The 17,899-nt window shown below is 42.7% G+C and overlaps 1 protein-coding gene and 1 long non-coding RNA gene across 2 annotated transcripts; one reads left to right on the top strand and one right to left on the bottom strand.

The window, feature by feature from the left end:
• Window positions 1-11,407: 11,407 nt before the first annotated feature.
• Window positions 11,408-17,610, bottom strand: LOC111256604. Its single transcript, XR_002676667.1, has 2 exons — window positions 17,503-17,610; window positions 11,408-11,739 (listed from the first exon to the last, which is right to left on the bottom strand). It is a non-coding gene; the product is annotated as an uncharacterized LOC111256604 (long non-coding RNA).
• On the top strand, window positions 11,614-17,479 carry LOC101776736 (ABC transporter B family member 4). Its single transcript, XM_022824808.1, is given in 10 exon segments — window positions 11,614-12,263; window positions 12,440-12,661; window positions 12,733-12,971; window positions 13,156-13,681; window positions 13,768-14,041; window positions 14,136-14,834; window positions 14,837-15,069; window positions 15,508-15,774; window positions 15,855-16,118; window positions 16,213-17,479. Coding segments are annotated over 10 exon segments (3,516 nt in total). The 5' UTR covers window positions 11,614-12,104; the 3' UTR covers window positions 16,846-17,479.
• Window positions 17,611-17,899: the final 289 nt, after the last annotated feature.

The following is a 17,899-nucleotide window of genomic DNA, read 5'->3' as shown; positions in this document are numbered from 1 at the left end:
TTGTCGTTGATAATTCCAGAGCATCGGGGAATAATATGAGTGTGTACATGGAGCCTCTGATTGATGATTTGCTCCGTGCTTGGGAGGAAGGGGTATGGACATATGACCGATCCACAAAGACAAACTTCAAGATGCATGTTGGACCAGTACTCACTGCATGACTTGCCGGGCATATGGGATTTTCTCCGGATGGTGTGTTCACGGGAAGTTCCCATGCCCAGTATGTAAAGCATCTTTGAAGTTTATTTGGTTGTCGAAAGGTGGCAAATATTCTTCGTTCGACAAACATCGACAATTCCTCCCTCCTAACCATCCATTTAGACGAGACATCAAGAACTTTACCAAAGATGTTGTAGTTACAGCCCCCGCACCGCCGATGATGACAGGGGCCGCAATTCGTGCTCAGTTAGACGCTCTCGAGGTCAATAATGAAGAAGGTGGTTTTTTGGGATATGGCGAGCAACATGCTTGGACGCAGAAGTCGTGCTTGTAGAAGCTTCCCTATTTTGATGATCTTCTTGTTCCACATAACATTGATGTAATGCACACGGAAAAAATATCGCCGAGGCAATTTTTGGTACAATAATGGACATTCCTGACAAGACAAAGGATAATGTTAAGGCTAGAGTGGATCAAGTGACATTATGCAACAGACCACAGCTAAACATGGCGCCTCCAAGAGCTGGCAAGTCTATATTGTGGCTCAACAGGCCACGCAAGTTTATTATTTGTCATACCCGTGCCAAACCGACAGCCGTCTTAAGGGTTATGATGTTGTGTACAAGGTATCGCCACACGGTAAACTACCTGTACCAAACAATGAAGATTAAAATATAGACCCCGACACGTACGAAGGAGAGTTATTCCAAGAAGATGGGCTCGAAGGGAGTTTTGTGATAGATTTAACTGAAGCGATCGGAATGGAAGTAGACAACGAGAGGGTTGCTACAGAGGACGGTGGAGACGAGGTTCAGAATGTGAAGGACTTAGAATTACTTCAACGATTACAGTTAGCTAATGACAATGATGACGACATTCCTTCTTCGGAGCACGAGCTTGACTATATCGACACGCGTGATAGTGATGATGAGACTTATGATCCAGCTAATCCCGATCATGATGATTATTTCTAATACATGTATGATTCGTACTAATTTAGTTATAATTTAATTATAATTTGCATATCTTTGTAATTATGTTTTGTTTGCCTATGCTGACTCGTGTACTCTTTTTAATTGCAGGTCATTAAGCAATGGTGGGCGGTATGAGGAAGCTCACATCGATTTGCGAGAGACTGGCCGCGTCAGGGACTGGTTCAGGGTCAGGGTCACGTTCAGGGAGCGGTCGAGGGAGGCGTCGAGGCAGGCCTCGACGTAGGGTTGAGGAGGAGGAGGAGGAGGTGGTCCAGAGGCCTCGAGGGAAGGGTAAAGCGGCGAGGCCCCCGTCGCCTGAACCTGAGGTGGAGGAGGAGGAAGAGGAGGAGGAGGAGGTATCTTCCGCACACGCCTCTAGGGACGAGAAGGAGGAGGAGGCGGAGGAGGAGGAGCAGCAGGAGCAGGAGGGGGACGGGGAGGCAGGGGATGCCCAGTCCAAGATATGGTTGCGAGGTCCCTCATCCCTCCCGAAGCGGCCGATACCTGAGCATTTACGCCCGCTGATTAAACCGGTTGGGACCAAGTAAGTAACTTTAAATATTTTTAATATTGTTCTTATGTTGAAAGTTACAAAAACTAATAATTCATATTAATGACTTGTGCAGGAGTTGGATTAAGCTCAGTGGGGGTGACCACAACCGTAAGGCCAACGGGATCCTTGGCCTTTTGTGCAGGGTTCACTTCCCTGGCTTGGTGGTGTACGCCGGACAGCAGCAGCCGGCCTACACGTGGGACCACTACGTCGCCGCCCCCGACGTTCCTGATCGTCAACAGAGAAGATTCCCCAACATAGCAGAGCAGGTCAAGGCCGAGCTGTGGGTAAGTACTCCTCGTACTAAATTGCTCAATACATCACCTACTTTCGACATTCTTGAAATAATAACTGTATACACGTGTATATGCAGGATTTCTATAGATGCCAGGAGGGGTTTGAGGCCAAGGCGAAGGCCGTCTGTGATGTAGCCGCCAAGAAGCTCGTGAAGGACATGCATTACGAGGCGCGCATCCAGGCCATCATCGAATTCCACGCTCAATACAGACAGATGAAGGTTAGAAAAGAGGAGGCAAGAACAATGAACATGACTAAGGACCAATTCATGAGGGTAAGTAAAGAACGTTGATGCTTACTATTTAAGATTAATTAGGCTCATTTTATTTTTCATATGTCACACGCTTGATGATGTAGGTGCCTCCGTGGTGGTGTCGTGCGCATATGCCGTGCTGGGAGAGGATGGTCGACGTGTGGTTGGAGCCCGGGTGGTTGGAGAACCACCTTGCTTGCCGGCAGCGGCGTTTGCAGATGCCGACTGCACCACACCATCAAGGCAGCCTAAGCCTTGATGAATATAGAGAAAAATGGGTACGCAACTTCAATTCTTTATTGTAACGTTTAGTTCTACGTAATTTTTAATGATTTTGTATTTTGCCGCAGTCGGCGTCACATGATGGCCGACCTTGCTCCCAGCTCAAGGCATGGGTCCTTTCCATAAAGGGCAAGGCGACGGCCGATATAGATTTCAACCCAGACGACCCGTCCGAGGCGTACAGCCACCCTAGCATACACAGCCGCGTCAGCGAGTATACAAAGATGGCTAGGGAGGTTCACGGGCCAGACTTCGATCCGAGCTCCGAGGACATTGATGGAGAAATCGTGATGAGGGTTGGAGGAGGCAAGAAGTATGGCCGATATTGGATTGGCGACGGCGTCATCGACACGGCCTCTACTCCCACTCTCTCCTAGATCCGAGCTAGGAGCACGGACTCGAGCCCGGCGATACGGCCACGACCCACCGCTGCACAGTTCCAAATGGAGGCTCTACAGGTTCTTTCTCTTCCATTCATCGTTCGTTTGTTGTTATACTTTAGCTTTGCATTATAACATTGCAATGAAATATTGTAGGCCCAGTGGAAGAAGCAGGAAGAACAAGAGGAGATGGCGGCGCAGATGCAGGAAATGCGGCGGAGGATGGAGGAGGAAAACCGGATTAGGATGGAGCAGATGTTCCAGTACATGCAGAACTTTGCTTCGAGCATGGGACAGTCTTTGCCTCCGCCACCGCCGATGATGTTCCCTCCGCCTCAGCCACCCACGACTACTCCTGTGAGTCACTGACACATTGTGCTTAAGATTCAATACTTTAAATTTGACAACTTTAGATGTTAGCTCAGAATGTCCTATCCTATGTGCAGAATCAATCGGTGGCTTCGAATAATGAAGATCAAGATTTGTCGCAGTGGTCTCCTTGGCCTCCACGGAAGTAGACTTGGTTGTGAACAATGTGGAAACTAAATTGTGACTTGAACTTGGATTTATGGATTGTTTCGTGCTTATGTTGAATTATGCCTGTGGTGTTTATGAATTATGCCTGTGGTTGTGAATTATGCATGTGATTGTTTATTACAAATGCCTGTGATATATGTATTGTGAATTGAGAGGGGTCCGTTATACGTGGCGAAATGTCGGGAAAGGGGGGTTCTGGGCACTTTGCCGAGTGTTACACTCAGCAAAGAGGGGTCTTTGCCGAGTGTTTTGGCTTTAACACTCGGCAAAGGGGCCACTCCCAGGTCGAGCCGAGGCTTGTTTGCCGAGTGTCATGGACACGGCACTCGGCAAAGCCAGGGCGTTTGCCGAGTGTTGGCACTCGGCAAAGCCTGGGTGTTTGCCGAGTGCCTCCCGTCTGGCACTCGGCAAACCTGCCGTTAAACCCGACGCCGTCATCGCGTATTTCGCCAAGTACATCTTTTCGCCGAGTGTTTTTTGGCCGTCGGCAAAATGTTTGCCGAGTGCTTGCGTTTTGACACTCGGCAAACTAGACTTTGCCGATAGGAAATTTGCCGTGTGCTCTTTGCCGAGTGTTACACTCGGCAAAGCTTTTGCCGAGTGTTTTTGGGCTTTCGCCGAGTGCTTGTGGCACTCGGCAAAGCTTCTGGTTCCCGTAGTGGATAAGGGAAGCTCGCGAAGACCACAATTCGAAGACCGTGCAGTGTGCGCAGAGGCAGGTTACGCTCATTTGATCATATAGCAAACTCTTCACATTGTTAAACTAATTCATGCGTTACTAGAGGTCTAACTGCTGTCCTTATGATTATTCAACATATATTGATAACGTGATAGACAAAAAGATTCTGAGCTACATGTACGCAAAGAAAGCTTTGCTGGTCGATCGTTAAGGTCCCGTATTCACCACGACGGGATCCTGATTTTAGGATCTTCACGCGATGTACCTAGATGGCGTAGTGGAGACCAGAGAAATAAGGCTGTCGTCTTAATGAGCCGGATTCGTCATGACTGTCGTTCTCTTACATTACAAGAGCTAGATCTTCATAGATCATAGTAATATCATTTGAAGTTGCAACATGAGCATTATGAGTATGTGGTAGGATGAATTTTAATAAGCTGATCAAGTAAGCGGACCTATATGGTAGTAGGCCGCCCTAACCTGTTTACTGTTCTTCTTGCTGGAATCCATCTTCCAGTAGTATACTGAGGATGAAGGTTCCTTGAGTCCTAGTCCTAGTCCTAGTCCTTCGAAGACTCTGGGGAACACGTACGCCTATGGTTGCCTGCCATGAGCCCACAAGCTAGCAAAGATAAGAACTATGATGTTATTTGTAGAGGAGCAACAGAAAAAAAATTATATGGGAACATATATAGCTAGAAAGCCACAGACATTGATGTAAAATTCTGCGCATAAGTTTTGACCAGTCAATGCTAAGCTTGCTGGCCATATACAGTACCTAATACTTGATGGTGAGTTTGATGGGTTTCTTGACTTGTCGAAATCATCAAAGTTAAATTTGTATAAATTATAGCTGGGAGCCAGGGAAAGGCAACAGCCTGCAGAGTCCAAGAAAATTCACTTCCAAATTATGATGGTTTATCCACATAAACAATAGGGGTATTTGTTTGACAGCTAGGCATCTATTAAGTCCTTCTCAAAATAAAAACAAGAAAAAAAATAAATACACAGGTGCCAGGAAGTCAGTCAACGGAGAAATGGTACGTGCAGTTACATACAGTATACTAGTCAAGTAAACAGGTATTACTTTTTTTAGTGCACTGAATTTCCAAGGATATACCTTTCTTATCTCAAACCATACCAGCTTTTCCGTGCTCTGATCGACTTGCTCCCATGGTTAACTTAAAACAAAGACATCCATTTTAGGAGGAACAAAAAGTCCAGGCTCCAAAACAGCTCACGGACACTCACTGGTCTTTCAACTGAAGTCACTTACCATCTGCTACAGTGCAACAGGAGACCAGAATTCACATATAATACAAAGGAAAACTGCAAGAGTGAAAATAGCACAAAGCAAACATCATGGAGACAGATGGTAGGGTGAAGTTCCACAGCACAGACATGATGCTGATGCTGATTGGGATGGTTTCTGCGGTGGCGAGCGGCGTGTCACAGGCAATAATGATGATTATCTTTGGGCAGGTGATTACAGCTTTTGGAGATGCCACCCGTGAAACCATACTTCACCGGGTTAACAAGGTAGGATATATCCTCAAATATGTTCCTGAGAAGTAAGATGCATGCACATCATAGAGTTTGCTTTGAGCAATGGCTCATAACCTACCAAAAAAACCGAACATGATTAGGTATGTAGTTCCAGTACCATTCCAAGAATAATATTTTTCTGACATGGCTATTACTTCTTTTAGGTAGCTCTTGACTATGTCTACCTGGGAATTGGAGCAGGAATTGTTTCTTTTCTTCGTAAGTATCTACAGCCAATCTTTTGCTGTGCTGGCAGCTTTTCATTGTTTATTGTATGTGTGATCACTTGGACGCTTCACCAAACCTCCATGAATTAGCAGTTTTTTATGGTTTATCATATATCGCATGGTCATTGTTAAGTAATTAGGAAACTAGAGCTAAGATTCAACTAACCAACTTAAATGGGGAGAAGGCAAATCGGTCATATATCTTATTTGTAGGCTATGAATAACTCAAGGTAGCTTGAAGTTTATGCGAGTATTGAAACATATCGCTGTCATAGTACAAAACTAGGTAATTAAAAATTCTATAGTACTTTAGTATACTTAAATAAATATAATAAAATGAAGGCATGGTCAACTATATTCTTTCATAAATTTGAAAGAATGAAACATAGCAAATAAAAAGGGAAAAAACAAGCCTAGTAAATCAACTTATCTGTGGCACCATCATAGTTGGAATGAAGAGAACAGTGTAAATATAGTATTAGCAATTATATTATTCCACTACATCTGCTTTTCCAGAGGTATCATGCTGGACAGTGACCGGAGAAAGACAGGCTACTCGTATTCGGTCTTTGTACCTCAAGTCTGTCTTGAGACAAGATACTGCATTCTTTGATTTAGAGATGACAGCTGGACAAGTAATTTCTTGTGCATCTGCTGACACTATCCTAATTCAGGGAGCCATTGGGGACAAGGTAACTGTATTTCTATCTGCTTCAGTAAAAAAAAACTACTCCTCCTATGATAGTTCAACATCCAAGTAAAGCTTACTTGCATATTTGCAGCCTGTTGTTGTTTTGGTGAAGTAGGTGCATTCCTCCCTTATCTTTGTTTTCTCTGACACATTGCCACATTCCTCCTTATCAGGTAGGGAAGTTTGCACAGCTTGTAACCACCTTCATTGGTGGACTTACGGTTGCATTTGTAAAAGGTTGGCTTCTAACACTTGTCATGCTTTCAACTGTACCCCTGTTTATTGCTGCTGGTGCAATTGTCTCGAGGATGCATTCCAAAATCTCTGGCGAAGGCCAAAAATCATACAGCGATGCAGGTGATGTTGTCGAGCAAACAGTTGGATCCATAAGAACGGTAGGCTACTTGTAGTTGAATCATGGCATCAAGAATGATAAGTCCTCACGCTAATCATGTCTAGTATCTGCAAAATACTAGGTGATTTCATTCAACGGTGAGAAAGAAGCTGTTTCTCGATACAATAAACAAATAAAGAAGGCATACAAGGCCACTGTTTGGGAAGGAGCTGGCCAGGGCTTTGGGGCTGGATCCCTTTCCTTCATCTATTTCTCTACCTTTGGATTAGTCATTTGGTATGGTACTAAGTTAATCCAGAGTAGAGGATATATTGGAGGACATATCATAAGCATTCTGTTTGCTATCATGGTAGGTGGAAGGTGAGTCTGATGCTAAAACTTATACACACACTCATAAGATAGGCTAAATGACAACCAGATATTTAGCACTTCCCCATGGAAGATATGTTCAGTTACTTTAAACAGATAAAATGCCTTATTGTCGTTATGTGCCAATAAATTTGTTTCCGGCCATGCTAATTTTCCTATTCTTGCCTACTTATGTGTGAATTTTCAACTTTATTCACTAGAGCCTTAGGTGATGCAACCCCTTGCCTTTCTGCCTTCACGGATGGAAGAGCTGCTGCTCATAGATTGTTTAAAACAATTAAGAGGAAACCAGAGATTGATTCTGATGATGCTACTGGGATGGTATTAGAAGACATCAAGGGTGATGTGGACCTGAAGGATGTGTACTTCAGTTACCCAAGCAGGCCTGGGCAATTGATACTTAATGGACTGTCATTACAGGTGTCTAGTGGCAAAACAATGGCTCTAGTTGGGGAGAAGGGCAGTGGAAAGTCAACTGTTATCAGTTTGGTTGAAAGATTTTATGATCCACAGGCTGGTGAAGTCTGCATAGATGGCATTAACATCAAATGTTTCAAGTTAGATTGGATAAGACAAAAGATTGGTCGTGTTAGCCAAGAACCACTACTTTTTACGACCTCTATCAAGGAGAACATTTCTTATGGAAAGGAGGATGCAACACTTGAAGAAGTCAAGAGAGCAGCCGAGCTCGCTAACGCAGCAACTTTCATCAACAATTTGCCTAATGTACTTAAATAAACACAATACATAACAGTATCCTATGTTCACATCTATAAACATAATGTTAACCCCCTTTTTATCTGAAATTAGGTCTATGACGCAAGAGTTGGTCAACATGGAACTCAACTTTAAGGGGGGCAGAAGCAAAGGATTGCGATTGCAAGAGCTATCCTTAAAACCCCAGAATACTCTTGCTTGATGAAGCTACAAGTGCATTGGATTTGGAGTCTGAGAGGGTAGTCCAAAACGCACTAAATAGGGTCATGGTGGACAGAAGAATACTTATCGTGGCACACCGACTAAGTACCGTGACGAATGCTGATTCCATCTCAGTTGTACATCAAGGGAAAATAATTGAACAAGGTTCATATTTTTTATACACGTGATAACTTTCATCCTGTGCTATGATGCCTCCTCCTAGCTTGACTGTGTCCACTGACTCAGATAAGCTACCTTACTTTTTCTTCGAGTTTTCTTCGAGGAATGCTACAGTAGGTGGGGACTGCGGATAAAGTATTACGTCCTAGATTGGTGGATAATAATGGGATATGATACAGGAGTAAAGGGGAAAGACTACATTATTAAGCAAGCAATCTTCCCAGGCACTGCACGTAGATCAGCTTTTGTAACCAAATTGCATGGAGCATGGAGCATGGAGCCACAACATGAGATCTATTGCCTTACTTTGTCATGGGGATACAAAATATTAAAATTACTTCTAAAAAATGCTATCTGAAAGAAAAAAAAGGATCATGGTAGTAAAGTCGTCTGGTAATACCGTACTAAGCCATTTCGAGCTATTCAAATTTTTGCGGAACCATATAACTTAAGGAGAAGCCCAAAAGGCTATTTTCTGATTGACCTTGGCATCTTGACTGAACCCCTTCAGGAACTTTACTTGCGCATAACCTTGGAGACCAATAAGTGGTATTACAACCATGATGACTATTGAGACCTTCAATTCCAATCTGAAGCAATGAGTATCCCAGAAAATAGTGAAGCAGTACATTGGATAATTACAGCCAAATTGTCTCCTACTAGACGTCGCAAATTAAGGGCATCAATGCAAAGTCTTCCACCGAGTGCTCCGCTGCAAGAGATGAATATGCCAACTTTTAGTCTATGATAGAATCTTGTGGTTATCAAAACATACGTGTAACTGACCTGGAATTGATCGAATCATCAAACCATGCAACTTCCTGGTGCACTATACTTTGAAATGGTAAAGCCCGGACACGCTCTATGAGCTTCCCACCAACTATTGCAAACAGAAAGCTATTTGCGAGCCTTGATACCATACTAATGTACCGAGTCCGACAGACACTACACTCCAAAATCTAGAATATTTGGCTTGTTTGTCGAGTGGCTCATAAAAAATTGTAGCAGCACTAGCCAGTACTAAACCAGTAGTTGGGATGATGGCTCCATGAATTTCTGCCGCTAGAGAACCGAACACAAGGGCTGAAGTTTCTAGTTTATTTAGGGGTGTTTGGATACGAGGTGTTAAACTTTAACAGTGTCACATCGGATGTTCGGATGCTAATTAGGAGAACTAAACATGAGCAATTATAAAACTAATTGCAGAACCCTGTGCTAATTCGCGAGACGAATCTATTAAGCCTAATTAATCCATCATTAGCAATTGGTTACTGTAGCACCACATTGTCAAATCATGGACTAATTAGGCTTAATAGATTCGTCTCGTGAATTACACTCCATTTGTGCAATTAGTTTTGTAATTAGCCTATATTTAATACTCCTAATTAGCATCCAAACATCCGATGTGACAGGTGTTAAACTTTAACACATGGTTGCCAAACAGGCCCTAAGGCTAAGTAGACGTCCAATTGGCGCCTTCTTGAGGGTCTTGCCATCATCATTTTTCTTATCGCTATTTGTGCCATTGTATTTAATTGATTCAGTGGACACAGTCAAGCTAGGGGGAGGCATCATAGTACGTCGACTGATATATGAAGAAGCGAGTCAATTTGCAGCTGATGCAGTAGTTAGTATCAAAACCGTAGACTCAAAATTTGAATTTTAGATTTGAAACTTGTGTCGATTATTTGAGCACCAAGATGACACCAAATGAAAAAGGTTTGAACTACAAAGTTATAGATCTCGTCGAGATCTACAATTTTCATAAAATTTATCTTCATCCGAGTTCATATGAATTAGTTATGAGTTTTTGAAAGTGTATAGCTCAGAGGAGGGAACTTACCGCCGGTTAACTTCCGCCGTTTCATTTGGCTATAGCCGTTTCAATCGGCAGTATAGATTTGTGCAAACTACTGAAATAAAAAATAAAAAAATAAAAAAAATCTGGATATCTCGAGGCCGTTCTTTCGGTCGCCGGCGACGGCGAGGCCTTTCGTTGACAGCGTTCTGACGCCGACACAAACAAATATGCAACGCAGCTTGGCTTGCCAAATGACTAAACAAGCGGAAAGCAGCTGGTTTGATGCTCATGGCGCCCAAACAAGGATCCTGCGCTCAAGCAATCTTGTCACTTTGCATTTGGTTCATCCTGCCACCTGCAAACGAGCATTGTTTTCTTTGTCAAACGAGCAGTGGTTACCATCACCATGATTCAGTCATGGGCTGTGTACACCTTCACGATTAGTGTTAAAAGATAAATTAATAATCTACAGTAACAAATTTGACATGAATGCTGACTGAAGAAGATAACAGCTCACGACACGTACACCATACAAATGCTTGCAACTACGGTCGAGTACCACAATAATGCTTCTATGTTATTGCATTGGACTCGAAAAGTATGTACGTTCTACTCACCAACCCTGCCGGCTGACGACTTGGACGCTTATCTGCATCATTGTCGTTCTTGCGAATGCAGTTAACTGCAAGCAAACAAGAAAACAGCACTTGCGAAAAAAAAAAAGAATTGCTTAATTAAAAACACCATACAAAACGGCACTACAAAAAGGGTTACTCTCCATAGAGAGCCATGCATATGCAGCAGGGCGAGAACCTGGCACCGGGCAGGCACGACATGGCAGAAGAAAGCGCCGCAACAGCTGCTGCTGATGTAGTGAAAGGTGGTGAAGGAGAGGAGAATGGCAAGAAGGCCATGACGATGGCCAAGGTGCCGTTCTATGAGGTGTTCAAGTACGCGGACAGCACCGACGTCGTGCTGATGCTGGTCGGCATGGTTGGGGCGCTGGGCAATGGCATGTCGATGGTGATAATGACCATCATCTTCGGGCAGATGATTGATGCCTTTGGGGCCGCAACCCCGGACACGATTGGTCACCGCGTCAACAAGGTACAGCCCTCCACAAGCCATAGCCTGTAATAATGTTACGGAATCTTGTTATATAGAAAATTTGCCGATTGTTGCTTATAACATAGATACCAAAATTTGATACACATGATCATGGTCTCAGTCTATATTACGTAAGTAATCATAACTGCTTTTGTACAAAAAAAATTGATGAAAAATATTGTTTAGATGCAATCTATTATCCAGAAGACAAAAAATCTTGCTAACCTTCCTGGCTAGTTATTGGATGTACTAGTAACACCGCTGGCATTTTCTTTCAGGCAGCTCTAAACTTCATTTACTTGGCCATTGGAACAGGGTTCGCTGCTTTTGTCCGTGAGTATAACTGATACACGCAAATTTTTCGTGGATACTTGAATGGCCCACAGAAGATAGATTTGTTAAAACTGAAAATGATACTTCTCTCCCAGACACCTGGTTTCAGTAGCATTTCAGTATCATAGTACAACAGTACAATTTCAAGGATCATTTTGTGTGAGCAAGCCACAGTATCATATTTGACCATGTATAATCTACATAATATCGGAAAACTTTTGAACTTGGAATCATATTGAGCAAAAAAAAATTCAATATCACATCACCATAATCAATTATTTCAAATATTATAGAAATAGTATAATGCCTATGAATAGAAATCCAAGTATCAGATCATCCACTAGTACTTTTGTGGACCACTACGAATTGGGATGCACTGAAATCATTCCTAGTATCTTACATAATGCTCAAATGCAAATACATGACGATAACACCAATGCTTACCAGAGGTGTCATGCTGGACAATGACTGGGGAGAGGCAGGCTACTCGGCTTCGATCTTTGTATCTCAAATCGGTCCTTAGACAGGATATGACATTCTTCGATGTAGAAATGACGACTGGACAAATAGTCTCTAGTATATCTGCCGACACGACTCTAATTCAGGGTGCTATTGGTGAGAAGGTAAGTGAATAAACCTTGCATCCTCTTCAATGATTTACACCTGATACAAAAAAAAATGATTCGATGCTATTTCTGTGATGCTTCAGCTTCCTTCCTATTGAAAAAGCTGTTTTGTTTGTTTCTTTTTCCTTTTGTTCTTTTTTGAATGACCACATTTCAGATCCTCATGTCTTTAGGTCGGCAGGTTTCTACAGCTTGTTACAACTTTCTTCGGTGGGTTTGTGCTGGCATTCATCAAAGGCTGGCTTCTAACTCTTGTTATGCTCTCTACTATACCACCATTTATTGCTGCTGCTGGAATTGTGGCAAAGATGCTGTCCAAAATATCTAGCCAGGGTCTAGCATCATACAGTGATGCAGGTGATATTGTTGAAGAAACAATTGGCTCCATAAGAACGGTAGGCCCTATGATGATCATGCACTACAGATGATAAGTTTGCGACTGACTTGCATCCATATTTAATAACAGGTGGCTTCCTTCAATGGTGAAAAGAAGGCCATTGTCCTGTACAACAATCTGATAAAGAAGGCATACAAAGGAGCAGTCAAGGAAGGGGCTGTCCAAGGCTTTGGCATGGGTTTACTTTCATTACTATATTTCTCCACTTTTGGATTAATTATATGGTACGGCAGCAAGTTAAGCCTCACTAAAGGATATAGTGGAGCAGATATCCTAAATATCATGTTTGCAATCATGATAGGTGCAAGGTGAGCATTGATACTGAGAATGTCCCAGCCTAACAGTTGAGTTCAACAAATAGCCTGCCTTGTTTTAGCATTTTACATGTAAAAAGCCAATAGTAGGGTATCTGCCTATGATGCATGTCCTAGTACTTTATCACAAAAAAAATTATATCTGTCTAACATGAAAACTTTTAACTGTTTGGGATAGATCTTTAGGTGATGCAACACCCTGCATAGCTTCCTTTGAGGAAGGAAGAGTTGCGGCTTACAGATTGTTCAAAACAATCGAGAGGAGACCAGAAATTGACTGTGAGGATAGTACTGGCATTGTATTAGAGGACATCAAGGGTGAAGTAGAACTGAAGGATGTGTTCTTCAGCTACCCAGGCAGGCCAGATCAACTGATATTTGATGGATTTTCAGTTCATGTATCAAGTGGCACAACAATGGCCATAGTCGGGGAGAGTGGGAGTGGAAAGTCAACCGTGATCAATCTGGTTGAGAGATTTTATGATCCACAGGCTGGAGAGGTTTTAATTGATGGAATGAACATCAAAAGTTTCAGGCTAGACTGGATAAGGGGGGAGATTGGCCTTGTTAATCAGGAACCCCTGCTCTTCATGACGTCCATCAGGGAGAATATTACCTATGGAAAAGGGGATGCAACCTTGGAAGAAATCAAGAGAGCAGCCGAGCTTGCAAATGCAGCAAGCTTCATTGAGAACTTGCCTAATGTACTTACATGAACATGATCTGCGAAATAATAAGCTACTGTAATGTATAAAACTATAAAACTGATCATGCATTCATATGATTTCAGGGTTATGACACAACAGTTGGACAACGAGGTGCTCAGCTTTCCGGGGGACAGAAGCAGAGGATTGCGATCGCGAGAGCCATCCTTAAAAATCCAAAAATCCTTTTGCTTGATGAAGCAACTAGTGCATTAGATTTGGAGTCTGAAAGGATAGTCCAAGATGCGCTAAATAGGATCATGGTGGGGAGAACCACACTTGTTGTGGCGCACCGTTTGAGCACTGTAAGAAATGCTCACTGCATCTCAGTTGTTTCTAAAGGAAAATTAGTAGAACAAGGTAACTACCTCTTGAACACATTCTTTAACTTCCTTTTGTGAGAAAAGGGTCAAAGAAAGCTTATTCATTTATACCGTATTACCTCTAAATCTAGGGCATCATGATGAATTGGTAAAGGATCCTAATGGAGCATACTCTCAGCTTATACGGCTGCAAGAGACACAACAACAAAATGACCGCAAGTCAGATGCTAGATTATCAGGCTCAGCATCTAAAAGGAGTGGGTCACTCAGACGATCAGTAAGTAGAAGTTCAGGAGGGAGCAGCCGTCATTCTTTAAGTCTTCCCTTCGGGGTTCCTAGCCCCACAGAACTTCTGGAATATAACTTTGCAGATGCTGCCAGACAAAATGAAAATGCTGATGATAAGGTACCAAATAAAGCACCAATGGGGCGCCTAATTAGCCTAAACAAACCGGAGGCTGCAGTTCTTCTATTTGGGTCTATTGCAGCAGCAATTGATGGAGCTATCTTTCCAACAATCAGTTTAGCAATGGCTAGTGCTGCTAAAATATTTTATGAATCACCAGACCAGCAACGGAGAGATTCTACCTTTTGGGCATTGCTGTGTGTTGTGCTGGGTGCAATCGCTCTGATATCAAAGCTAGCGAGTAGCTTTCTTTTTGCAATAGCTGGTGGGAAGCTTATAGAACGAATCCGAGCTTTGACATTCCAAAACATAGTGCACCAAGAAGTTGCTTGGTTTGATCATCCTGCAAATTCCAGGTAAGTAATATATATTTTGATCTATTCATGGAAATGAACGCTCAATATACTAACCTTCACTTTCATATTAACAGTGGGGCACTTAATGGAAGGCTATGTATTGACGCACTTAATGTAAGACGTCTAGTAGGAGATAACTTGGCCTTACTGGTCCAAAGTACTGCAACACTTATTTGTGGAATAGTAATAGCAATGGTCGTAGACTGGAAGCTTTCATTGGTAATCTTAGTTGTAATTCCTTTAGTGGGTCTCCAGGGTTATGCTCAAGTGAAGTTCCTACAGGGGTTCAGTCAAGATGCTAAGGTCAGCTATAAATTAGCCTCACTTTCCTTTTCATGTTCAAGGTACAAATATTTCAATCATGAAATGATATAGTGTTGTGTTGTTCACTTGTTCCTAAAAAACCATGAGTTGCTGTTCAGTTCCATTTCCACAAGTTATTTTACCTATGGTAAAGAGTCCTAAAACTTAGATTTGGTAGATGCCTCATGCTGAAAAATGGTAGACAAGTTAGCATATTTCATTAACAGTAACAACTGTATTTGAGCACCTTTTTCAGTTTAATATGGATTCCACTTGTAGTAAATATCTTCCTTCTTATCTTATTTTTGGCGGGCACGCCTCGAATATGCTTGGCACTTAATTGCTACAAAGCGATGCACGCTTTGTTTTGTGCAAATAAAGTGGGGGAGACCTTTTGTCTAAAAACTTCCATTTCCTGCATCCGGCATGTGCTTGTAGACAATGTATGAGGAAGCAAGTCAAGTTGCAACTGAAGCAGTTGGTAGCATCAGAACAGTAGCATCTTTTTGTGCTGAGAAGAGAGTGATGGACAAATACAATCAGAAATGCCAAGCTTCTAGGGATCAGGGAATTCGAACTGGAATAGTTGGAGGCCTTGGTTTAGGTTTCTCATATCTGATGCTATATGCCAGCTCTGCTCTTTGTTACTATGTTGGTGCAAAGTTTGTTAGTCAGGGCAAATCCACTTTTGGTAATGTCTTCAAGGTAAGTAATAGTCATTGTTTTTTTTTCCTTCTTGGTGCATATATTATTTGGTAAGTATGTTTCAAATTATTGGAATGCAGGCTTACTTTGCTTTAGTTTTAGCCATGATTGGAGTAGCACAAACAAATGCTATGGCTTCTGACTCAGCTAAGGCAAATGATTCTACTACTTCCATATTCTCAATCTTGGATAGAAAATCCCAAATTGATTCAAGCAGTGAAGAAGGTTCCACCTTGGTGAATGTCAAGGGTGACATTGATTTTAAGCATGTCAGCTTCAAATACCCATCCCGTCCAGATGTTCAAATATTCACTGACTTCACCTTGAGCATTCCCTCTGGAAAGGTCTACACTAAACCAGTATCCTAATATGTCGATTTATGTTTTTTATTAGGTAATTATTGTTCCACAGACTTACATGGAACCCGTCTTATTGCAGACAGTTGCACTTGTTGGTCAAAGTGGTAGCGGCAAGTCCACGGTGATAGCTTTATTAGAGCGCTTCTATGAACCTGATTCTGGTGTGATTTTATTAGATAGGATGGAAATTGGTAGCCTAAAGATCAGTTGGTTGAGGGATCAGATGGGATTGGTAAGCCAAGAACCAGTGCTTTTCAGTGGAACAATCCGTGATAATATAGCTTATGGGAAGGAAGAAGAGGTAACAGAGGAAGAGATTGCCATGGCTGCTAGAGCAGCCAATGCCCATGACTTCATCTCAAGCATGCCGCAGGGGTACAACACAACTGTTGGAGAGAGAGGAACGCAACTGTCAGGTGGCCAAAAACAGCGGATAGCTATCGCGAGGGCTATCCTGAAGGACCCAAGGATACTTCTTCTGGACGAGGCGACAAGCGCATTAGATGCTGAATCAGAGCGCGTTGTTCAGGATGCATTGGACCGTGTGATGGTTGGCAGGACAACCATCATTGTGGCACACCGCCTTTCAACAATCCAGGGAGCTGATATGATTGCAGTTCTGAAGGATGGCGTGATTGTGGAGAAAGGAAGACATGAAAAATTGATGGGCGTGTCTGGTGGAGCTTATGCTTCACTTGTTCGCACCATGTAACAGATTTGTGCTATGCAATTTATTCCTATTAATTGTTAGAAATTTATCTATTTATGAAAGAATTTTCAAGTAATATCTAATTGCTAGTGCTAGGTCCCCCAATGTGTTTAAATTTTGCACAGAGCATATTAACTGACCAACAAGTACTCATAAACAATGGCATGGATCAATCATTCAATTGCACTGAATTTACGTACAAGAGCATTTAAAATTTTAAATCTATGAAGCTACACATTGAAATGCAAAATTAACTAAGTTCAAAAGAAGAGGTGGTTCTCGGCTCATGCTGAACCAATCTTGTCTTCAACAACGCAACGCAGGAATCAGGAACCAAAATATGGCAACTACATTGACAATAACCTAGCATTCATCCTCCATTTCACGCATAAAGACAGGTAATGACGAAACTCGAAACTGCTGGCGAAGAAGCAATTCGTACTAGGATACAATGTGCCGGATGGTTGCTGCTCGGTACTCAGCAAATTAACTCAACAAAAAATCAGTGATTTTCATTTCGACTCGAATGGCTCTGCATCTGCGCATACGAACTAACTACTAAGCAGGTGGAAACTACATGAATGCAGTAAGAACTTCAGAAGAGTAAAAAGCCATACGAGAGCAAGCGTACTCCTGCTGGGAGGGGACAAGGAGGCGTACCGCGCGGCCATGCCGGATCCGAGATCAAGAAGGCGCCGAGTATCGGGGGCGATGGAGAAGCCTCGCCGCGAGCGCCACATGCTAGCGGCGCCGCTGGTCGGGGTCGGGAGTTGGGGGGGGGGGGGGGGGGCTCTACCGATTCGGGCGGACATCTGAACCATCCATAGATATGTTTTCTTATATATTGTTAATTATAACAGAGGGGAGACCTGGCTCCCTTTGTGGGCTATTGCTACAAATGAAAAATGATGAGTATTTAATATTCATCGGCTTTCGTGGCCCTATTAAGCCCTTTTTATGGTCCTTTTTGCTTCCTGTTGCTGATCTCACAAAATCCCAGCTGAAAGTCATGGATCCTGATGATAGGTTATGCGGCCCACTGCGTTAAATCGTACTC

This window comes from Setaria italica, chromosome III, assembly GCF_000263155.2.
Source record: "Setaria italica strain Yugu1 chromosome III, Setaria_italica_v2.0, whole genome shotgun sequence".
Classification (NCBI taxonomy): domain Eukaryota; kingdom Viridiplantae; phylum Streptophyta; class Magnoliopsida; order Poales; family Poaceae; genus Setaria; species Setaria italica.
Note: the sequence above shows the minus strand (reverse complement) of the source record. Positions and strands in the feature narration are given on the sequence as shown.